Source organism: Amphiura filiformis, chromosome 2, assembly GCF_039555335.1.
Source record: "Amphiura filiformis chromosome 2, Afil_fr2py, whole genome shotgun sequence".
Lineage (NCBI taxonomy): Eukaryota > Metazoa > Echinodermata > Ophiuroidea > Amphilepidida > Amphiuridae > Amphiura > Amphiura filiformis.
In genome coordinates this window covers 70,735,554-70,761,224 of record NC_092629.1, presented here as the reverse complement: position 1 = coordinate 70,761,224, position 25,671 = coordinate 70,735,554, and the positions used below count along the sequence as shown (strand labels likewise).

The following is a 25,671-nucleotide window of genomic DNA, read 5'->3' as shown; positions in this document are numbered from 1 at the left end:
AAACAGGGCAAAGGTCATGGGAATTTGGATGTTTTCGTAAGAATGGGTAGACAGAGCTGAATTCGGGCTGAATTGCACTCCGAATTGCTCATTTTGCAACCAATTTTGATGTTATGATCCATCTATAATCTATTCCCGTTGTCTTTCTTGTTGCGCTCTGATAATATGGGGTCCAGACATGCGAGTGGCGACGGGGGCGACAGCGACGACGGAACGACATCAGAGAGAGACGCAACACGTTTACTCGCTATGTTGATTCGCAGGTAAATCTGCTATCCTTCAAATAGCGTCCCATTTTTTTCAGCTCACATAATTCATTATTTTCAATGTTTCATTTATAAGCGGCCTTTTACCATAAATTTATAGTTATGCACTTTTGTTCATTTTATTTGGGTATCGTCAGTCCCAAGTTTTTAAATTAAGAGGCTGTGCAAACTGCAATAATTTATTGGGGTAAAATTTCCAAACACCTCCCAAAATTGTTTGCCCCCCCCCCTCCCTCTCGGCCTGCCAAAAATCGTTGGCCCGCCAAAAATTCTTTGCCCCCTCCCTTGAACATGCCAAATTTATAGGATCCCAATTTGCAAATCTTAAATGGTCTAGATGTTATCTAGAGGTATCCCAGGCAAACCTTAGTTTAAAAAAACAATTTGCTAGTCAGCGAAATTTGCCTACTAGACCGGGCCCAAACACAATGCATATTTACATAGAAATTTGATTTTTTTTTTTGAAAATAGGTCGGTGAAGGAAACCTAAATAAATATGTTTTCTATACTTCACTTGACCCAAATATATGATTTTTTATGGTGATAATCAAGTCGCACATGGAATTTTAGAAGGATTTTGATAGCAGTTCCATTAAAAATAGCTGCTATCGCCATGAGACTAAAGATCTAGAAACCCCCCTAAATGCCGTTTTGGGGAATTTTGTTAGCAGAATCTTTTTGATGAAAGTCAATCTTTGACAAGATGTAACTTTTTTTTACGGAAAGTGCTATGACAAATTTGAATTCACCTACCTAGCATACCTACTAGATGTAGGCTATGTTGCGAGCGCAGCGGGCAGGAAAATTTGCATATTGAAGCGTTTCCGTACTGTTTTCCGAACCCTTTTTTATTGCGTTTTATTTAAAAAGCACCCCATGAATGTGTCCCAAAATCGCTTGCCCCCGGTGGGTTCAGTTTGTATTTTAAGGTAGGACGTATGACCGTTCCAGGATTTGAAAATGACCCTATTTCACGGGGAATCGAGGACATTTGCAGCAATTTTACCCCCTATTTTTGCGAAATCAAGGAAAATTTCCCCAAATACCTCCCCTATTTTTATCATTTTGAGGACGCATTTTCATTTCACCCCCTTATCACGAGGAATCGAGGACATTTCCCCCGAAATAAATACCCCTATTTTTACCATTTCAAGGACGCTTTTGAATTTTCCCCCCTATTTCACGGGGAAATGAGGACAATTTTTATCGGAAAAAATACCCTATCAATTTTGTGGGGAACTACTAAAAAACGGAAAGAAAAAATACAAAAAACGAAAACTGTAGTGGTAAAACGAGGACGAAAGTCCTAGAAATACACCCTATTTTTCATTTCAAGGACAATTAAGCTCCAAAACACCCCTAATTTGGACAATTGCGAACAATTTTGTCCTCGAAAATTCCGCGGATATTTCTCGAAAAGTACCCCTAATTGGAACCATCATGCGTACACATCGTCAGTGAAGACTGAACCCACGGGCCCCCCCCTCGGCTTGTCAAAATTGCTTGTCCCCACCCCTTTTGGCTCGCCAAAATTTCTTGCCCCCCCCCCCCAATTTTACCCTCTCCCTGAGTTTCCCAAGGGCTCATAATTATTGCACATCCCCTAAATGTCACAAACACACACAAACGTTTATAAAGTATAATTATTTTCCTTTTTGTTTAAATCAAGTTTGAAAACAAACTCGATGTATAGTCTTCACTCCAGTTTGTACTACATGTAACCTCTCCGTATGCATTTGAAACTAAAAACATTCTATACAGAGCATTACGCTTGGTTACGCGTTCAATATTCTGCATTATTATCAGGCCTTAGAGCGATACAATAAAACTGTATATTGTACAATATTTTCAAAATACCCGGATGCAGTAATATTTCTTGAATATTGTACACGTATCGCATGTACGGCGTCGCGCGTTACCTTGGTGATGGCACAAACACGCGTCATGATACAACAGCACAACAATATAACACAGAGATCGTTACAGCTCACAGGAGATTTCGTACTGAATAAACAAGTAAAATCACAAACTTAATTCGCAGCGATTCTGGATGATAGGAAATATAATCCACATCTACAAATAAACCTGTATATAATTATTCCAAAATTGTTTTTGGAGAGTAAAGAGCAGAAAACAAGAAGGTCAAAAGGTAAGCTTGTAAACATTACAATACACATTGGTTAAACCCAGTGGCGGTGGCTAGGTAAGCTTAAATTTTCATTTTACCGCATAGCAAAAGCCTGATATAAATAATAATAATAATATTGAATGGCTTATTTTCGTGTGATACAAGAATATATTTTTCTATCGAGTGCAATATATTCTTGTATCACACGAAAATAAGCCATTCAATATACTCTCTGTCACTTACACCTAAGCTATTATACACATACGCACGCCACCTTCAAGTAAACAACTTCAAATATTTGGGCAAAAAAGTGATATTTTCTCTGTAAATCACACGATTTTGTGGTACGGTATTAGAATAGAAATAAACAAATTTTAAATGAATGAATGAATGAATGCATCAAATTATTTTTAAGAATATTGACAAATTGTTCAATAGATTTCCACATGACAAAAAAACAAAGTATCTTCAGTGGATTCGGACATTCAGTATTAAACTTGTGAATAACAGTGCTCGAGGAAAACAAGGAAGTCCTTTTTCCCTTTTTTTCTAAGGTGATATCCTGATAAGGCCTAAAAAAATTGTTTGATTGGCGTAACCTGACTGACCCTAAAAATAGGTCCGACCCTTGACTTTTTTCTTATTTTTTGGCCAAAAAAATATCAATTTTTTTTAAAATTAAAATTTGAAGAAAATGGAAGAAAATAGGAAGGAAAGGAGAATGGAGAGAAGGCCACTCCCAAACACAATTGTACAATTTTACTCTTCGCCCTTACATGTACTTTGTGAGAAAGGGAATTGGAATTCCAATCTCAAGCCCCGATGAATAAAATATGACTAATCCTAGAAATTGAGGCTGTGGAGGGGAGACGGAGGGACGAGAACCAAAAAATAATTGTATGTGGCCATATACAATGTATGATGCCAGGCTGCTAGGCTAGCTTTGTAAACACTGGGTGTAAACAATGACTCAGGATTTCCCTTATCACATGTACATTGTATGCAGTGCAGGGCCAGGGCAGGTACATTGTAGGGGTGCATGATCATGCATATAAACAAACATTAAGTTATTTATTGTGACCTGCTTGCTGTTTATGCCCTACCTAAGCTTTTGACACTTAAGTAATCCCCCCTCATCATGGCTCTCAAATAATATGGAATGTTTTATTCACAATTATGAATGAGACCACTATATGTGTGCCGACTGCCTGTCACAGCCAATCAAACTCAGCTTATGGAGATATGTGATTGGATCAGGGTAAATGAGTCTGATATCGACCTGAAACTTTTCTTCTTTTCAGCTGATTTCATCTTTTTTTTTCCCGAAATTTATGTTTTCTTTTATTTTCAGCCCAATTTGAGCCATTTTACCTCAATCTTAATGCTGTTTTTCAGCGTTTTTTGAGCATTTTCAGGTTCTACCTCTTTTTTTATAAAGACCCTGTTTCAGGTCTGTGATTAAAATCTAATTCAGTTTTCAATTTCATTGTAAACCTGAGCCATTCTCAGAGCTTTATTTGACTGAAAATCCCATCATAATTAGACTTACGCTTCTAGCGATTCAACCATTCTAGTATTTCTGAGAACAATAAAATACAAAGGAAATTGAATACTACTATACAGTGTGGGCCAAAAAGAACTTTACCCAATTTGGAAGGTTCATTTCTCGGAGATTAGAGCAGCTATTCGCAAAAGTGTTATATATGCTAAATATATATCTTTCTAAAAATATGTGGTGCAAAAATGAGAGAAAAAGAAAGAAAAGTAACAAAATGGCAGTAGTTTTACGTCAATGGGTCGAAAATCACTTTGTCCACACGTAATTCAATGGGATGTATCCGGTTACCATCAGCATTGCGTTAGGCATACATGTAATTGGTAAACACAGTCGGCTTGTCATTCGAAAGTGGTAAATGTTTTATATGCATGAATGAATTACAATCCAAGATTTTAATCCTCACTATTCATGCTAGATACAATAATGTACCCGAACTTTACTCTCCCGAATGACAAAGAAATTGAATTTAACAAAACAATCACAATTTATTTTTAAATAACTTACATCAAATACTCTTTCAAAATATGCAACAACAATTTGAAACGTCATTCATGATATGTGAGGCAAACCTTTGCGTTTATAACTGACGCTGGAGTATTAGGCAGGAGTTTGACCAGTTCTATTACGCCCACTCCGTTCTTTACATCTATTCAACATATAGTTACTTCTAATGTAGGCTTATGGTAAGTTTGGGTAGAATTCTCACATTCTAGAAGCGAATTCGAATTCACGCAGCACGTCCAATAAAACACACTGTTCTTAAGTTTACTTCTGTCAAAAATTTCTGTGTTGTATTGTAAATTGCCTTATCTTGACACCTTGAAACCCTGTCTAGAAATCCACGCAGTCAAAATATTCAAATTAAAAAATCGCATCAGGTGAAACCATAAACCAATGTCATTGTGTAATAATTGCTACATTAGTTTAATATTAAAATTGGAATTAGCTTAATAATGTTTATGTTAATTATGTTCTGTTTTAATAATGTTTATGTTAATGTTTATGTTAATTTCGGGCACATTGTTTCATCTAACATGACTAATGAGGATTAAGATCTTAGATAGTAATTCATTCATGCGTGAAACATTTTGAATGACAAGCCATATTTACAAATAATATACAAGCCTAACGCAATACTTTTAGTAATCGAATACATTCCATTGAATTACGTGTGGACAAAGTGATTTTCGACCCATTGACGTAAAACTACTGCCATTTTGTTACTTTAGCTTCTTTTTCTCTCATTTTTGCACCACATATTCTTAGAAAGATATATATTTAGCATATATAACACTTTTGAGAATAGCTGCTCTAATCTCCGAAAAATGAACCTTCCAAATTGGGTAAAGTTCTTTTTGGCCCACGCTGTATAATGGCTATTTCTCAAAATCAAGATTCCAGACATCCGACTCATTTTGCTTGCATATGTCTTTTGAATAAATAAAAAATAAATAAACAAATAAATTTTGGATTTATATTGTGCCATTTTCCAAATCTCGGAGAACGCAAAGCGCTGTAATTTCGCTGCCATGGTGAATCATTACAATCAGATCGAGAAACTGGTGCAAACCTATCCACACTTAGATTGTAATATCCACCAATTAATTGTGCAGCTCCCCAAATTCCATTGGGTGAAGGAAGTTTTTGAAACTAAACAACTAATCTTTCTGCTGAGTGTAAGCCATAGATTTCCTTCTCAGAGATATTGTCTAAATTGACACACGTTTCAATTTGTTATGTTTCAGTGGTCAGATACGTCTAATTACTCAAGACAGAAGCCTAGATTTCATGGATGATGACGACGATGATGATGATTATGAACCATACATAGAGTGCAAACCTGAAGGTATGTGCATGGTGTGGACCACAAGGGGTTCCCCCTGGTTGAAGTTGTACGGGGAATTGCCATGGTTTGGGGGTACCTAGCAATTTTGGTATATTGATGGGTGGGTTTTCACATTCAGATACGAAACCCTTTGAGAGGAACTGACAACAACCGGGGGAATTGTTGAGGTTGTTTTCTATTATTAGTGGAGTGGAATATATTATGTATGTATTAGCAGAATTTCATACTTTGCAGAATTTGCCAACTTTCCAGTTTTACCCTGGATTGTCCTGTTTTTTGTGTCACAAAACACTGAAAAACTGGATTATCCAGTTTTCCTTTTTCATGAAAATTAAAAAAAGAAAATAAATAAAGGTTAGGTTATCTATTTTTATGGGTTTGGAGTGTCCCTGGACCTAAAGCTAAATGCTAGGATCATTCATGGTTGACTTATAAAAAAAAGTCAGTGTTTTAATATGCAAAGTGATAATTTGTGTTCATGTCATACTCTCGGCCCCCGGCCGTGACAAGTGAGAGCTTCGCTTTCCATATAATCTTGTCCCTGTTTTTGATTTTCCAATGTTGGCAAGTATGGAATTTACATATTTACGTATAAAAAACTACTGTCCCCATCGGACCAGCTAGGCAGAAAGTTCACCGGCCCGACAGTGAAAGTTACTGGTCCAGGCCATGCAGGCCAGCTGCTATTTGGAGCCCTGGTATTATTAGATGTGATTTTCGCCTACAGAATTAATCAAGAATGCTTCTTTCTACCTTGTTATTTCTTGCAGCTGACAAATGCCCTGATACGAAAGCTATCGATGTAAGTATAGCCATTGTGATGCATATATTCCTTATTTTCAGTTCTTCTCAACCTGTTATAGTTGCCCTAGGCCACCTTAAGTTAATAGTTTGTTTAAAAGTCCACACACACAATAGTAAAATCTACCACTATATATTGGCGCTCTATTCGACCCGCTGGATTTAATACATTTAATTTTTTTCTTCAAATCATCCACACAAAATTTCACGTCTGACATTATCATATGTGAAAATAGTTAAACAGGTTAAAATTTCCTTAATAATAATGGCTTGTGTCTTTTTATTTGTCTACAATGAAAGGTTGTCTATTCTTGTCAAAAAGTTTGTCCCACAGTTTGATAAAAAGAAAAACTAAAAAAACACATTCCGCTTTAGATTTTTGACTTGGGAAGGGCTTTGAGACAAAAAAAAAAAAAAATTTAAGGTGGCCTTATGATTAGTGATGAACCGTTCAAATCAGTAATTTCTGAATATGTCCTATTTTCTCATATGATCTGGATCGATATTGGGGAAAATCCTTTTATTTGCTGATCAAACTAAGGAACCGATTATAACTATTTAACTTTCTCATGCAAAATTAGTTTTAGGTTCAAAATTCACAACAGCAATTAACCAAGATAAATCAAAGAAGAAAAATCAATGATTATGTAGTGTACCACATTATGACCACCTAGCTACTATAGTGTCTAAAGGGACAATCAACGATTTTGGAGTGACTCCGCAAATAAACAAACAATTTCAAAAATAGGGTTTGGACATTGCAGTTTGATCAAGATATTTATTTCAAGATTTTATTTTCATTCACAGAAGAGTGAGTTGAAGCAGCAGATGCTAGGTCAAGCTGGTTTAAAACATGATGCCTCACTACCTACTGCAGTGTCTGTTAACAGATTGTTGAGAAAGGTAAATAAGTATGTACATCCCATGTGATATCGGTTTGATTTGCATGTGATATAACATGATGACCACCTAGCTACTATAGTGTCTGATGATAACTACTCAATCATGTAATTTTAAAAATCATTTTTATTCATTACATATAATGTTTGCATGCATCCATGGATATTGTTTTTTCAGAGGTCATTAGGCAGATGTTCACAGGGACACTTTACTCCCAATGACTGTGCAATGTTAGGTGCAAAGTAAGTGTTTATCCACAAACATGAAAGAAAAGCAAGAAAAAGACGCTAAACCTAAATTACCAAAATAAAGTAGTCGCTAGATAGAGAATTTTGTTCTGCATAATTTGATATCTAATGGCTTCCATTTAAAATCCACACTACCCCTGTGGAAGATTTTGGAAATATCTTCTACAGAGGGAGTATGAATTTCAAATGGAATTAACACATTAGCAACTCCATTTTGGAATTCACTTTCAATCAGGGGAAGATTGAGGTTGAATCTTTCTCAGAGGGTGTATGAAATGCAAATGAAGCTGCCTAATGTGCTCATTCCATTTGAAATTCAAACTCCCTCTGTGTCAGATATTTCCAAAATCTTCCAGAGGTAGTGTGGATTTTAAATGGAATAGCCCAATTTGGCACAATGCAACTTTATATTCCCAACTTATACCAATTTGAATGAAAAAAAGAGCATTTCAAATTGACAAAGTTTTACATAGACGAACTTCTCTTGAAACACACTAATGTAAATTATGAGCATGGTGAGTGAATGTTGATCTGTCATGCTGTATTGAGCCCATTACAAAAATTAATGGGAATCACCTTGAAGGAAGAAATATCCCAAATGGGTCACTTTTGAATGCTTTTGTTTTCCATTCAAATTGGCATAACTTGACTGAATCAAGTGATGGGCCAAATGAGGTGTCAAAATACACAGAACAAAATTCTTCATCTATTTATTACTTGATTTGGTAATATATGTTTAGTGTCTTCAGGATATTGCTTCTGTTTTAAGTGTATTAAGGATACTTTTTGTGCGCTGTATATAAGCTACACCAAGTTTTAAGTTCCACAAGGTCCAATTTTGGGCCCATATAAACTGAGTTTAGCTGCACTGTTATTTTAATGATGACAATTCAATTATCAGGTGGGACAATTGAATACCTGAGTGGAAGAAGGGCCCAATTCCATCAACACTTTTTTGAGATACTAACAAAAAACACACTATTTGGAAAAGTTTTAAGAGACAGACTGTTTTTATCTTCAGGGGACCTTGAGTACTGATACATGAGCATACATTATAACATACATTTGAAATGATATATGTTTCAATGGCAACGGTAAACTCATTTTAGTAAAATGGAGTTGGGCCCTTCTTCCACTCAGGTATTCAATTATTTAGGTGCACTGTGAATCTTGAAATTTTGAATTTAGTAGCCTATATCATTGATATCATAAGGCAGGGTTCTCAATTGCAAACATTCAATTTCCATGAAGGGTCGAACCAGAGAAGATATCTCACACTTCCCATAATGCATTTCTCCCATTTCAGTTTTCTGTACAGATTTGCTATCTGGTGCAACATGGGTTGATAATGACAGAATGTACCTCAATGAATAGAGCACATCCAAATCTAGTAGATATTGTGGTGTTCCTCAAGATCAGTATTTGGCCCTATAGTTAAAAAAATTAAAGCATGTGAATATGGGTGTCCATCTTTGCAACCTAGATGTATCTCAAGTAGGAAGTGGTTGAGTTCAGAGAATGTATCATGGGTCAAAGGTCAAAAAAGGCTAAATAGGATTCAATATTGCTTTAAACCTTGACAACACAATTTAAGTTCATTTCAGACAGGGGATCTAGTGATTCACGAACGGCCTTGTTCCTTTTTCTTCCTTGTGCATGAAAAGATATCTTGAACAAGGATTAGGGCTGGATCAAATTTATGACCAGCTCCTAAATAATCAGCAACATGGAAGTATAGTGACATTATCAAAACCAAACAAGAGTGTTGCCAGTGCTAAAAACGCCTAGAAACACCAGACCATAGTGAACAAGATTCCTGACAAGAATTGAAATATTTCTGAATCAGAATCAGTTTATTGGACCTGAAAAAGAACCTTTCACAATTGAACAAACTATGAAATGATTCTGATGAATACTTTAAAAGTGGACATTTTCGCATACGATTAATTTTTCACGCTTTGTCAATTTTGAACTGTTTCCCTTGTTTTTAAATTCGCTATTCAAAGTTTCCATACATTGACAGGAACACAAAAGGAATATATTCGTGCGTTGTTATTTTCGTGGTAGTAGTGCAAAAAGCACAAAAATAAATGTAGCGCGAAAATTTCCACTTTTGCAGTATTTTACTAGAGGTGACATAAAATACCTGTACTTCTTGTTTAACCCCTTCAGTTATTTACCAAACCAGATGGAAATTGTTGCAAGGCTTAATTCAAAAGTGTTCTGTGGTACCTACTCCAAAGATGGCAATGTCTTCCTGTCTGCGTGTCAAGACCAGTATCTAAGACTCTATGATGTCACCAAGGGAAACTTTCAGAAATTCAGAGAAATCCGTGCCAGAGATGTTGGGTGGAGTATAGTGGATACGGCCTTCAGGTGAGGAGCTTGGTTAATTTTTATGAAACCAGTTTAAAGGAAGTCTCTGGCAATTGTAACATTACGCTTATGTGTTAGAAAAATAATTATCAAGCACGAATCATATGGTTTTATTTTAAACAAACTAAAACTCATATTGACCATAAAAACTAATAAAATGTTAGAAATATATCTTAGAAAAATAATTATTAAGCATGAATCACATGGTTTTATTAAAAAAAAACTCATATTGACCATAAAAACGAATGAAAACAGTCGGTTCTCAACATGACAGCCGGCTCTCAAAATCTAGGTCAGTCGGGCCTGTAAATCGGATTTTTATTTCTTCGCCTATTCGCCTAATAACAATTCGTTCCTCAAAAGAGGATTTTATTTACAGTATATATAGGCTACCGGCCCCAAAATACATTGATAATAACAGGAAATAATTTATTATAATTCGCTTAAACATTTATCTCTTTTCTTACATGCGAGTAAGGGAATAACCCAAAAGTTCGATGAAGCCCTATAAACGAAAGTCCTTTCGTTAGAAGGCTAACCCCCTCCCCCCCCTCCCCTCTAACGTAAGTGACAAATATCGAAAATTCCAACCGGTATATTCATATAGGATACAGGGGCCGTCGCTATATGGTGCATGGGGTTGTGGAGGGGGTGCGACAATGCTAGGATATTGATCATGTTTATGGAAGAAACGAATATTGCATTCTATTTTAACATATTTTTTCATTATCTTTTTTGGCACGGAAAAAAATAGGACTTGGCTGGATTTTCAAATAAAAAAGAATGTGGTATGAAACACAAAACGTTTTCGACATCATTCGCCAAGCAAAGGTTAGACAAAGTGGTCAGAAAACGTTTAAATGTCGGGTTGTATAAAGGTTATATAAAGGGTAAAAAAACATTTTCATATTAAAGATTTGAAAACATTTTGATAACCTCCTGCAAATATTCTAACATAATGTTCTTTAAACAATATTTTACAATAACTTTTTGAAAACATTTTAGAAATAGTTTTGTAGTATGTTTTCAAACATAACTTTTTTTCATGACGGTAAAAATGACGTTTATATAAATGTCGGGACCTAGGTCACAATTTGAGAAGAAATGATATGCCAAGTTCGAAGTTCCCTAATCGGTCCATGACTAAACCGTTCCTGGTAAGCCGTATACTTCTATTACAGTATATGCAGTCTACATGTTCTTTGTTGACAAGGGACAGTCTTCAGAGCCAACAAACCTTTAAATTTTTTCAGAGCCAACAAACCTTTAAATTGAACAGATCGGCGAGGTCTGCTTGTTTTCTGTAGACAAGGGGTAGTCTTCAGTGAACGGCTCTTTTCAGAGCCACCAAAACCTTTTAAATTAGCAGATAGGCGAGATCTGCTTAATCTCTGTTGACAAGGGGCAGTCTTCAGTGAACGGCTCTTTTCAGAGCCACCGCACCTTTAAAACCAGCAGATAGGCGAGGTCTGCTTGTTTCTGTAGACAAGGGGTAGTCTTCAGTGAACGGCTCTTTTCAGAGCCACCAAAACCTTTTAAATTAGCAGATAGGCGAGATCTGCTTGTTCTCTGATGACAAGGGACAGTCTTCAGTGAACGGCTCTTTTCAGAGCCATCAGTAGGCAAGGGCGGTCTACATGTCTCATTATCCTGAAGAGGTCAAAGCTACTCCTGACGAAAGCTTGACAGTTCTAAACTTGTCCGACGGCGAACCCGCTAAAAAAACAAACCACTAATTGTTGTGAATTCCCGTCGTAAAAGCCTATCCCACAATTTCCCTGATATAACCCGACATTTAAATGTTATTAAAAGTTTTTACCAAAACCAAAACCCCAAAATATAAAATGTTTAAAACGTTTTGTGTTTGCTCGGACAGTTGCTTTAAAAATGAACTTAGGCCTACATGACGTTGCAGGTTGCGAGTACTGCACTCCATATTGATTTGAAATAATTTTGAAGAAACCACTGTAAAATCTAAATATCGCACTTCGAAAAATACTAAAATTTGAAAATTATATTTTAAATCCTTAAAAAAAGATAACCTTTGACCGATGTTTTAACTACTTTTTTACAAACGTAATCGGACTTTCTGACCCCCTCCCCCCCTAACGAAAGGACTTTCGTTTATAGGGCTTCATCGAACTTTTGGGTTGTTCCCTAACAAATTTTTTTTTAACAATATGCAAACAAATGATAAATACTTGTTCCACAACTGGTACCAATATGACACATGCATACAGCAGTTTGATGAGTGTGTTTGTTTTCTTTTGCAGTCCTGATGGATGCTACCTCATCTACTCCAGCTGGTCTGAATGCAGTAAGTTTAATTATTTAATATTGTATCAGTAGCAAAAAGAGGATGTCTAATTATTATATGTTCGGCTTACATACATAGACCACTACCAGTTTATATGTTCACCCCTGTATATCCTAAACAAAGACAAAAAGCCTATATCAAAATTAAAACTAGCAGCCAGTACCTGTACGTACCATTTAGATCTGATTGAACACTTCATTTGGTGAAATTGGTTGAGAATTAAAGAATTCAGTAATCTAAAACCAAAGGAAGCAATTTACAATGAAATCATAAGTTGCTTTTTTATGTTCTAATCAGTGGAAAGCATGACACTAGTTTTAATGTGCTAATCAATGAAAAGCATGGCACTAGTTCTCTCGTTCGAGAACATGTTGTGTACAAATCAATAAGGCATGCAAAGATTTCAACGAATGAGGTCTAAGTCTGAGCTAAAGATGCAGCTATTGACTGCTGATTCTTATAACATATCTGTCGTGGTTTAGGATATACTAGGGTAACAAGTAACTGGGACCTTACCACTGCTTCCAAACAAAACTAATTACATTTCTAATTAACTCTTTTTTGTGACATTAGGTTTCCTTCTACACCTTGAAGTTGAAAAAGATTTTTAAATAATTTCGTAAGGGTGCCCTAGGGTTTAAAAATATCCTGACCAAAGTTACCCCGCCTTTGGGGCAACTTTGGTCACAGTATTACATTCCATAAAGGAAAAAAATAATAGATAGAGAACAAATTAATTGTGCACATTTCAAATCACATTATTAAGTATTATTGAGTATCGATTCCCGTGTAACACCTTTATTTTGACAAACTAAAAAATATTGTCACATGTTCCTATGTAATAGCATGGTAATATTCGTATTGCGCGGACTTGGGATGTCGACCTTTTCCCATGATACATCACGATTACATCGCAAACCGCTGGCGGCGCCCTTATTGTGAATAGCGAGAATTGAATCCATTGATCACAAGATGGATGTGTGCAGCAGTTCACAAAAGCAGATGCATGGCAGAAATGGCACCTAAATGGCACAAGTCAGTTTGAATGCTACATTTAAGCTTGGTGTATGTAGATACCAGATTTATTTTTGCCAGTTAATTTTGGGCTCATAATTGCACAGCCCCTAATGTGAGATGGAAATGTGCATCAGAACAAGTGTTACAATTCTCCTCTTTGAATTTCAGTTCATCTATGCAACATCTACGGAGATTACGACACCCATCAAGCCTTAAACTTGCGTCCTGGTGACGGACATTTCTGCGCTTTCTCTGTGAAATTCTCAAGTGACAACTCGGAAATTCTAGCTGGGTAAGTCATGTTTGTTACCATACTGTAAAGGACTATTATAAATCTTTTCATCTTTTCTCATCACGTAATATCCATATCTAATGCCCTTGAATTAGTTCTGTATTATTGACCTGTGACGTCATTGTGGTAGTAGTGACGTCACACGAGTCCTCCGTAATTTGTTCTTTGTCGAGCACAATAACATCCAGGCAATGGCCTTGGTGGTCTCCCTCGGAAATTCGACCCTGGACTGATTATTTAACATCATGTAACTTTCTCTTTTTTTTCAATTTTCAGAGCTAATGATGGCCATCTTTACATTTATGACAGGGAGAAAAATGATAGGATTCTAAGAGTAAGTTATATCCAAAGTTACACTAAGAAAGATATAATTATAGAAATACCAGTGTGGATTTCATGACCGAAATTATGACAATACATGCTAACAATAAATGGTATTTTAATGCTGAATATAACCTTTATTATTACTTATTGTATATTCTCTAAAGCTCTCACAAATGTAACATTTTCAAAAGGGGAGCATTTATTAGAAATGAATTTTTCAGAAGTGAATTTTTTAGGAATTTTCAATAAAAAAATTCCGGGAAAAGTCACAAAATGTGACTTCTGGTTTGAAATACATTGTGGCCCTCATGCAGGGCCACATATTATCGGTAAATACTACTAAATTCGATCTGTAAGTGCATTTTTATGTAAGAATGTGATTTATTAAATATATGAACTATAATATAGCAATGAATTTGATGGAAATTTTAGTTAGGGTTTGTCCATTCAATTTCACGATCATGAGCATGTCAGTTTTAAGCTTACTTACCATGCTTAGTTGCTTACATGCTACGGCATGGACATTTCTGTATTTCGGTCACTTTTTCTTTGCAAAAAGTTGGGGACGAATATACGTTATCTACTTGGTGATTACAAACTGTGTATCACTTTACTTAAGTGGATACTACACCCCTGGTCAATTTTGTGTCTATTTTTGCTTTTTCTCAAAAATTATAGCGCATTGGTGACAAGTAAGATAATGTTTATTATAGGGGCAAGGACTACAACTACTGCACTGGAAATTTTATTTCAGCACAGACAACAGTTGTGGAGTTACAGTCAAAAATGAGGGAAAACCAATATTTGATCAATAAATCAATAACTACTTGCCTTGAGTTGCTGAATTTCAGTGCAGTAGTTGTAGTCCTTGCCCCTATAATGTACATATCTTACTTGTCACCAATGTGCTATAATTTTTGAGAAAAATGCAAAAATAGGCATAAAATTGGCCATGGGTGTAGTACCCCCTTAAACGACAATAAGACAAAAAGTAATTGTATTTTGCATCAAAACTGTTTACTTTTAATTAGCATTTTATTTGTTTGTTGAGTTGATGAGCTGTGTGATACACAGTGTGTATACCTTTTGCATAATTGCTACAAACATAGTAGGATTGTGACTCTTTTTCTGCCACATTATCTTAACACAGATTGATGCTCATGAAGATGATGTCAATGCTGTGTGCTTTGCAGACGACAGCTCACATATCATTTACTCCGGCGCTGATGATGGATTGTGCAAAGTATGGGATAGGCGTATGCTTGGGGACGACAATGCAACACCAGTAGGCATATTAGCTGGACATCAAGATGGCATCACATATATTGATGCAAAGGTATGGTGTTATGGTGTGATGTTTGTGATGGATAAATAACTCGCACAGAAATTGTAGAAAGAAAAGTACAAATGTTTGTAATTTTTTGTTACTAATAATTTGTACAAAATGCAATTTCAAACGACATGACGAATGTTAGCACTTAACCACCATTCCTATAGCTAGCTTGTCAGAATCCCTGGGCTGTTATTGGTATTTATATGTGACACACCGACATCGCCTGGTTAATAATTACTGTGTGTGATGTGTATGGTTTTTTACAGGGTGATTCTAGGCATTTGATAACCAATTCCAAAGACCAGAGCATCAAGTTGTGGGACATGAGGAAGTTTTCAAGTAACAGTACCATTGAGAAATGCCGTCGTGCTGTGGCTACTCAACATTGGGATTATAGATGGCAGGGCATACCAAGGAGCTCCAGATGTAAGTAACATTACTGTGTTTTCCTTTCATTTACAGACTGCAAAAGCATTAAGGCACCAGTTCTACGGTTTCACGATATGTGACCCGCTCTGACGAAACCCGCCATAAGTCGCACTCAGCCATTTCGAGATACGGCAAGTCAAAGTTCGGAAAGGGGTGAAAAACCTTGCAGATTTTGTTTTTCAGTTTTTAATATTTTTTGATTCCTTAATATGTTTACTTTAACCTACCATTGAAAACAAAATATTTTTTACGTCTAAAGCACCCAAATCTAGCATTTTCTGAGCCAAACCCAAGTCCTTTACATGTCATTTTACAACTTTAAAGCCATTTTTCTTGCATTTGCCTTTTCTTTATGTGTAACTTCCCCCTTCCCGTAGAAAGACCGTAGAATGAGGTCCGTATGTCCCAGAAACATAATTTTGGTATCAAATAAAAGCTGAAGACCTGTATTAAATGATGACATCAAAACTCAATTTTCAAAATTAGTGACTTATGTCTGGTTTTGTGGGAGCGGGTCACATACATGTATGTGATGCGATCAAATCAGTCGGAACTGGGAAATATTAAATTTTTCGTTTCTTATAGGATGGTAAAAAGCATTTACAAATCTAGATTTTGCAGAAAATGCAATTGAAATTGAACAACCAGTTTCAAAGATATGAGCAATTAAAGAGTTTCCAAAACAACAGGGAACAAAAGGAAATATTTCTTTTGTATGGCTATATCTCAAAATCAATATTTCCAAGTTCTGACTGATTTTGCTTGATCGCATCACATATAGTACAAGAATGGTCCAAGAAGGCATTGGTTCAAATTTAAGTTTATTGAACGAGATGAAAGTGACATTATTGAAGTGAATAGATGAGACAAAATTTTCATGTAAACGTTATCGAGTGACTTAAGTATGTGACACATGCATATAGAATTGACCATTATAATCACAGAATAAAGTACAATGTATTTTATTTTATTTAGGCCTACATGTCTATAATTCAAAAAAATTCCATGTATATACGTAAATGGAAAAAAAAGTTCAGCATGCAACAAAAAGTGTGTAAATTAAGCCCTATGTGATCTTCCTAAATTTGCCATATTTTTCATGTTAGAAAATAAGTTGTATTTCCCTCTTTTTATGCTTTTAGGCTAGATAGTCTGCTTTCACCAGGTCAAAGTCCAATGGGGCGAATAGTGCTATTTATGGGCTATTCCAGTTGAAATCCATACACCCTCTGTAGAAGACCTGACCTTAATCTGTCACACAGGGAGTGTGTGTATTTCAAACTTGAGTTACCTGAATGGGTGACTCAATTTGGAGTCTTGAAAGATCATGAACATGTCTTTCATAGGGGGGGGTGGATTTCACATGAAATAGCCCAATAGGGTTGGCTTATATACAACCCATCTAAACATTACCTTGTGTTTTCAACCTGCAGCTAAGAAGAAAACAATTGCTGGTGATTCATCCTTGATGACATACAGAGGTCATGGAGTACTACATACTCTTATCAGATGTTACTTCTCACCCACATTCTCCACTAGGCAGGTGAGTTTATTTATTGTGACTAGTCCCTAATGAGAGGTATCAGTATTGTGACTGGTCCCTGATGCATACAGAGGTCATGGAGTACTACATACTCTCATCAGATGTCATTTCTCACCCACATTCTCCACTGGGCAGGTGAGTTTATTTATTGTGACTAGTCGCTAATGAAAGGTATGAGTAGAGTGGCTGGTTCGTGGTGGCATAAAGAGGGCATGGAGTGCTACATACTCTCAACAAATGCTATTTCTCACTAGCATTCTCTTCTGGGCAAGTGAGTTTATTTATTGTGACTAGTCCCAAATGAGAGGTATCAGTATTGTGACTGGTCCCTAATGAAATAAAGAGGTCATGGAGTCCTACATACTCTCATCTAGTTTTGTTCAAGATGCTCTCTTAGCAATATGACCAGCCGACCTCCCCATTAGCCTATTTCAGACACAGACCACTACCGTGCTCTGCTAGAGAGATGAGAAACTTTTGTGGTTGTACGAAGCATTCAAAGTGCGTTTTTATGTACATAATGAATTTATAACCTTGGGAAAAATAAAGCATGATGTTATTCTAACAGATAAAGAGGAAATAGACAAAATTGAATTGACCCTTTGCACGGTCATCTCAAAAACGAGGTTCTACTCGCAAAGTGTATGTTGTGTGTGTGTACGCTAATTGTCAAACGTGTGCTTTAATTACCATATGTACGCTTTGCAAATGCCTTCTGGCGTGTTCCTAGAAAAGCTCAAGAAATAAAAATGCACTTTTTGTGCATGCGTTTGTAGGGAAAACTTTGTTTTGGTAGCAAGATCATGGGCACTGTGCAAAGGGTTTTGTTTACATTTTGTGCAGTAATTTAAAACTGCCCTTCATACACTTACCCTAACTCCAAGGCTTTCCACAGTATAGTACAAATGTTGTTAATTACCAGCAGCAGTGTACCGAGCAAAATTTCCTGCTGACTGGCTCCCAGAATGACTTTATCGGGATTAATGCATGCAAAGGGCGCAAAAATGTGCAATTTTACTGCTTTAGGAGTCAAAATGGGGTTATATGACCAATACGATGGTACCATATACCTTAATGCATGGAGACATATCTTGTTAATTTTTCCAGCAAGTCCGCATCCCCTTTTGGAAGAGGCCACGACCCACAGTATGTGAGCAGTGGCTGTAAACCCTATCCCTAAACAGTGGCGACACAGGAATTTTGTTTGAGCAAGGGCAAAAATCTGACAATTTGCCCAAATTTTTCTGCAAATAATGGATTATTAACTACGTCTTTTTTCATTACAGAGGTACATATACACTGGATGTGGAACTGGAAAAATAGTTAGTAAGTATACTATCTAAGAGAACTATAACTCCCTTTTTAAAGGTTTGGGAATCATACTATTCAAAATGGCATCATCATTTTTTTGTTCATTAAAACAGTGAATGGAAGATACATTTTCAATAGTCTTTTTAAGTAATAAATTGTGTTATTTTCATGAAACAAATTTGTAAAATGGCGAAAATTAATGACAATAATAACTTTGCATCATTATTTATACGGTCATTGAGTGAATCATCACAGTTTGTGTTTAGCCTCTGTATTTTTCCTCAGGAGCTCACACTCCATCAGAAAATCACCTGTCCCAAAACAAACCCCTCCAAATTCACACAATGACCTCAAAAAGATAGCACACAGTTATTATTGTCTAAACATTTGCTTAATCAAACATATTCAATCAGACATGAGAGTGGCTTTGCTTGAAAAAAGCTGAAGTAGAACAAAAACAGCTGAAAAACAGCAAATAATTGGCAAAGAAGACCCAAAATTGGGCTGAAAATGAATAAAAATGCTTAATTTTGAATAGTCAAAAAAGCTGAATTCAGCTGATTAGCTGAAAAATCTCATCAATGCTTTTATTGTAAACCATTTGCTAACCCTAAACTCTGTGTCTTTTCTTCTAGTATATGACGTGCTAACAGGGCAGATAGTAAGCAAGCTTGATGAACACCATGGAGCTGTCAGAGATGTGTCTTGGCATCCATATGAGCCTAAGCTTATGAGCACATCAGTAAGTATTGGGCTATTCCATGTAAAATCCACACTACCCCTGTGGAAGATTTTGGAAATATCTTTCACAGGGGGAGTATGAATTTCAAATGGAATGAACACATTAGGCAGCTCCGTTAGAATTTCATACACTCTCTGAGAAAGATTCAACCTGAATCTTTCACAGAGGGAGGGTGAGTTTCAAATGGAGCTGCCTAATGTGTTCATTCCATCATTTGAAATTCATACTCCCCCTGTGAAAGATATTTCCAAAATCTTCCACAGGGGTAGTGTGGATATTAAATGGAATAGCCCATTAGATTGATATACCTTATACAATGAGCCTTCTTGCAATTTCAACCGTGTATACTCAGAACTTTAACATCTGGTGTAGCAATGAGAGATGTTGTTTCAAGAGCCATCAATATGTCGCTCCAACAGCCATATATCACGGTTGTCACAATTTAAATCAATTGATTTAAATCACAATTTAAATCATGATTTTTTTAAATCACTGATTTAAACTTATTCAATTTTTACCAGTTTTGATAAATTTAAGTTACTTTCTTTCTTAAATTGACTACTTTACTTCATTTCTAATGCTTCTACTCCTTTTGGATACAAGTAAATACCTCTGATGCAATTTTATCTATTGCTAAAATTTATCTTCAAGGTGCAAAAAAGGTTTTTCCCATGATTTTAACCATATTTTTCTTTGAAATTTTCACATGTAAAACATGTTTTGATTTTTTGTAAATACCTGATAGGATTATGCATAAGTCCTGCATTCAGATGCACTGGTCTCTTTTGACTTAATCATGGTGTATAGCAGTTCTTGAAATAAAAATATTGAATTTAAATTTTAAAAAATCGTGATTTAAATCAAATAAATTGTTTTGTTTTTTTAAATTAAAAAAAATATCAAACAAATCGACAACCCTGATATAAATAGGTATTCCTACAACATTTTGTTTCTAAAAGGTAATGTAACAATCTATGAAAGAAATGCGTAATTATATCATCCAACGAAGGAGAAAAAAGACAGTATTTTTGAATATTGTCTGCTTGATTACGTCACATTGTCCGAACTCTTACACAAGATCCCGCTACTACACTGCCCTCAGCTTTACGATCAGAGTGACGCATCTCATACTTAGTACTCTTAGTTTATCGCCCTGAGATGTGTTCAATGTATAATGATAATTTCCAATCCATAACTAGTTTTATCTTAAATTCTTTCCTTCAGTGGGATGGTACTCATGGTTTATGGACCTACAAAAAGGATGACTACCCTGAGGATGAAGACCCAGAAGATAGTCTAAACGAATCTAGCGATGATGAGACCGACATATTTAAAGTCTTTCGCAGGAAAAGTCGCAGATTGCAGGAGCAGAGACGAGAACGAGAACGAAGGCAACAGAGAACGGGTCAAGGGTTTTAGTAAGATCAGGGTCTATGCTCTATTTACACCCAATTCCCGATATTGGGGAACTCATTGTTCATATAAAAACTATGTACACAGTGGTGTAGCCAAGGGGAAAAAGATACACAATGGTGCCCCACAATTTCTAGCTCTGGGCCAAAATTTGCACGAATACTACTGATTTGATTATAATCTAGTCAAATTTTGGTCTTTCAAATGATTATTGATGTTGAAATGTGCACTAATTTTTTTACTGTCACCACTTGGAGGGGTGCAGCTGATCAGGGAGTGCTGAAATGGTCGACCCCCCCCCCCCCTCCTCGCCCCAGATGGTGCTTAGAGCATGTGCCTTCCGTCGCCCCTAGCTATGCCACTGTATTGTAAAGACATGAATGTATGTAAAGACATGAATGGTTCTTTACATTAGACAAAAAACAAATATTGTGTTGCCCTTACCCGACTGGGGCACTAAGGTCATGTGTAAGTAAAATCAGGAAAAGATGAGAGAAGATGGAAGAAGTCATGGCAGCCAATAGGCTCTTCCACTTAAAATCCATACACCTGGTGTAGGCTATTCAAGTTAAAATCCATACACAAGGTGTATGGATTTCAACTGGAATATCCCTATATGAAGAGCTTATTTCCAAACCGTGTTAAGTCCACTATCCCATGTTTCTGATTTCCCTGTGTGATATTGCAATATGTTGTGATGCTAGGAATTATATTTTCAGTTGGATGCACCATTACAAAGCAAATAGTGGATGGACGCACAGTAACAATACTGTGTGAGGCCTTTGTTTCCCAAATGAGAACAATAGTCTGCATATTGTTATGGTAAATAATAGCTTGTTGATTTTACAACTCATTGTTGCTAATGTCAAACTTGTCAAAGCAATTGTGATTGTATCTCACAAGTAAATGAGACACATGGGGTTGTGGACTTACATGGTTTGGAATAAGCTCTTCATATGCAGGTCTGTTCACAACTCTGTTGGAAACTGTAGATAAAAAATGATTTCCAATTTTAATCATGTTTAAGAATAAAAATATTGTACCTATAAGAAAAAGAGGAGAAGATTTTGTATTAATATCTTGTAAATTATGTTTATATCCATATATGTGACCCAATCTGATCCACTCAGGCTAAAGTCGGAAATTTTGACAATTGAGTTACTACGATGACCTCAGTACCTACAATTACTGATGTTGAATCCCCAGGTCTCTTGAATACTTGGTTGCAAAGTTATGAACCTTTTATATATCTATTTTTTTTATGTTTTTATTGTTTTTTCTCCTCCTTTTTTGCTAATATCTCCGTTTCAATATTGCCGACTTTAGCCTGATTGGACCAGATCTGGTCACATGTTGAATTTATTGGTGTGTGATATTATATTATTATTATAATTGCTTTGTACATACTGTAAAAGTGGAAATTTTGGCACAATTAATTTTTCACACTTTGCCAATTTTGAACTGTTTCCCTTGTTTTTAAATCCGCGATTCAAAATTTCCTTACATTGACCTATACACAAAAGGAATATATTTGTGCATTGTTATTTTTGCGGTAGCAGCTTGGAACGAGAAAAGCGTGAAAATATATGTAGTGCGAAAATTTCCACTTTTAAGGTTCATACAAAGTAAGTTAACAAGGTTGTGATTGAAGGGTACATGCCATTGAATATGTGCAACCATCAAATTATGTCTTTTAGTTGTCTGTATTGTATTTGTTTTATATATAGGTTTTATATATACAATGCGATAATCTCACAAAAAGTAACTCAGCCATTAGAAATATGCTGATAATTTAAAAACTGTTCATTTTTGATCCAAACACAAGAAATTCCTACCTCGGAATTTTCAGATGGTATTCCATCTTTCATCAGTGATTGAGTGACTATCAGGTCGTGATCTCTTTGACCTTTGATCTGATAACAGACTTGTAGACTCCTGAAAGTTTGGATCCCCCCTCTCCCATCTTTGTTGAGAGATGGTTGGTTGGCTTTGATGTGACGAGTCTGTTATCAGATTAAAAGTCAAAAGATCACAACCTGATACAGTCACTCACTCGCTGATGAAAGATGGAATAACATCTGAAAATTCTGAGGTAGGAATTAATTCCTTGTTTTTGGATCAAAAGTTTAAATCAAATATCATGATTTATGCCAACACAGATGAACTTTCATGAACTTTTCATCATATTTGGTATTTAAGAGAAAGGCAATTTAATTACAGTACTTATGACACCAAATTTGTTACAATTCATTGAGTAATGTGGTCTCAGTGTAAGTATGGAGTGACAAGTACCCATTTTCATTTTTGCAGTAAATTGTATTAATTTGAATTCAGTGCGGAGATAATGCCACTATGCTTGTGTTTAATTATCATTGATCGCTGTATGTGCAGCTTCTAAATTCTGGTGTTTATTTATTTTTTTATTATTTTATGAAAACTACTCTGTTGTTAATATTGAACTACATTGGATGAATGGGTATCAAAATGCACATAAATAAAACATATTGTAATCATGTAATGGCTAAGTTACTTTATGTGTGAGGTCTTTATACTGGGTGTTAGAAAATAATGGGTTGAATTTAATATTTTTGTAAACTACCTATATTTTATGTAGAATATATCACTCCACTCCACAAGGAATTGCGGTATCTTCATCAATGTAAAGCTTGTAAGCTAACAACTACAACTTTTTGAAATAAATCGAAAAAATATTGTAAGAAATTTAAAAAGGTATATGTAGCCTTATTAGTGGTGTGATCAAGCAAAATCAGTCTAAAGTCAGTCATATTCAATTTTCAGTTTCTTACTGGATTGTAACAAGCATTTGCAAAGCCTGCATTTTGCAGCAAACCCCACTGAAATTGAACAACCAGTTCCAAAAATATGAGCAATTAAAGAGCTTCCAAAGCAATAGGAAACAAAAGGAAATAATTCTTTACTTGGCTATATCTCAAAATCAATATTTCCGCCTTACGACTGATTTTGCTTAATCACATCACATTTGTTTTACACATCTGGACCAATTTATAGCATCACACACTATTGCATTCGGTCATAATGATTCATTATGTAAAAAACTAAAAAGTTGCATACGAGTCCATAGGAGTAGACTGTCAAACAATGCTGTAGGTCAGACCTATTCATGCGTTTGTTACGGAAAGTCACTATTTGGGACTCGAATGTAACTTTAAAAACAGGCTCATAATGAACCATTGTGACTGATCGCAATGATGCGTGATGTGAGAAATTGATCCAGATGTACAACTAATAAGGCTACACAAACCTTTTTACATTTCATAAAACATTTGATTTATTTCAAAAAGTATTAGGGGGAACTTATTAGTTGTCGATCCTATATCTCTATGTACATTAGTCATCCAGTAAATTGGCTTCTGTTAAAACTGTTGATAGACATCATGTGTTCTTTTATATCTTTTTGTTCTTTGAAATCTCACTAAAATGATCTTGGAATTACACAAAAGAATGAAAATTATCTCAATCATTTTATTTTGTTATTTTAACTTATAATATCAACACCAATTTAACACTTTTACCTCAAATTTTCAGTCACACTGATTGGGACTTTCATTAACATGCTTAATAGAAATGAACAAAAATTTAAAAACGGAAAAGAACAGGTTTTTATACAGTTAAGCTTCACATATAGGGAGAAAATCTTACAGAAATGAAATTTGGAAGTGACTAATAATTTGTGTATTGTGCAATTTTTTGTCATTGGTCTGGGCAGTATTCTGATGCGAGTTGTGTTTCCCCCTAAACAAGAATTTGTTGTTACTTCTCTACTTAAAAGAGCATTTCGTGATCCACAGCCTCATCCCACACTTTTCTCAAAAAAAAACCAGGAAAGCTCTGGCTATATTATGTTTATAATACCATACAGAGATGTGCTGCACTGAAATATGGATATCATTTTCGAGCCTATGGTATAGCAAATGACCCCTATTTGTCAGCTTTGATATTAAAAATTATAATTTTTTCAAAAAAAATACCCCAGTTTCACCTTCTGAAATTTTGTACAAATTTCACGATATTGTGTTTGTGTTAAATTTGGCCAAAAATCTGGACCTCTGGTAAAACAAAAGTGTCTAATTTTTTTAAGAAAATTGGCATAAATATGGGTCTTCTTTCAGATTTTCGGGGGCATCTCTACCTACCCAAATCCCCCTGATGCACTATCCTTCAGAATATTGTACCATACTGTTACCGTGGTGATATGGACTTTTTCCTTTTATATTATATATAATCTATATATCTACAAAACCTCTTGTACATATTATAAAAAGATTTACTGGTTTATAATAAATTTGTCACAAAATATGCAGTGAACACTTAATTTAGATTTTGCCTCATATTTAGAGTGTATTTTAAAATACTTGGAAACAATATAGTCGAGGATAGAGACCATTGACAACCCAGTATAAGCATGTAGTTGCATACTACCACCATTTTTTCTTCAAGTAACAGCCAGGCGTGTATAGATTCAGAATCAGCCGGGAGCCAAAATGGCATCCTTGAGCAAAGAGTTATTGAGGTCAAAGGTCACACAAGGGGATAAAATTTTAAAGTGCTTAAATCAAAGTATAAAATAGCAGAATTTTTTTCTTTGGGTCCTAAGGATTTAAAAAAATCAATAGTCATAACTCTAGAATATTTAATTAATGAGATATAGGTCAAAAGGCAAAAACAAAAGTGTACTGGGTAAAATTGTCAAAATGTTCCAATTACAATTAAAATGTTTTAAATAATCCGTCTTGACAAAATAAAACATAAAATATATAAATAGAAAGCAAATTTATACTTCTACGC

At 35.4% G+C, this 25,671-nt stretch overlaps 1 protein-coding gene across 1 annotated transcript; it reads left to right on the top strand.

The window, feature by feature from the left end:
• Positions 1-24,308, top strand: LOC140146569 (DDB1- and CUL4-associated factor 11-like). Its single transcript, XM_072168442.1, has 15 exons — positions 1-263; positions 5,698-5,798; positions 6,569-6,600; positions 7,407-7,502; positions 7,677-7,741; positions 9,920-10,123; positions 12,397-12,440; positions 13,626-13,749; positions 14,026-14,083; positions 15,224-15,409; positions 15,673-15,832; positions 17,269-17,378; positions 18,665-18,704; positions 19,325-19,431; positions 20,656-24,308. Exons 1-15 carry the CDS (start codon positions 166-168, stop codon positions 20,848-20,850), a joined length of 1,620 nt encoding a protein of 539 aa, XP_072024543.1. The 5' UTR covers positions 1-165; the 3' UTR covers positions 20,851-24,308.
• The last annotated feature ends 1,363 nt before the right edge of the window (positions 24,309-25,671 follow it).

Bases quoted from the DNA above. Each gene is read 5' to 3' on its own strand.
- LOC140146569 (XM_072168442.1), top strand. From the start codon at position 166: ATGGGGTCCAGACATGCGAGTGGCGACGGGGGCGACAGCGACGACGGA. The intron at 15,833-17,268 runs GTAAGTAACATT...TTCAACCTGCAG, and splicing joins CATACCAAGGAGCTCCAGAT to CTAAGAAGAAAACAATTGCT. The intron at 19,432-20,655 runs GTAAGTATTGGG...TCTTTCCTTCAG, and splicing joins CTAAGCTTATGAGCACATCA to TGGGATGGTACTCATGGTTT.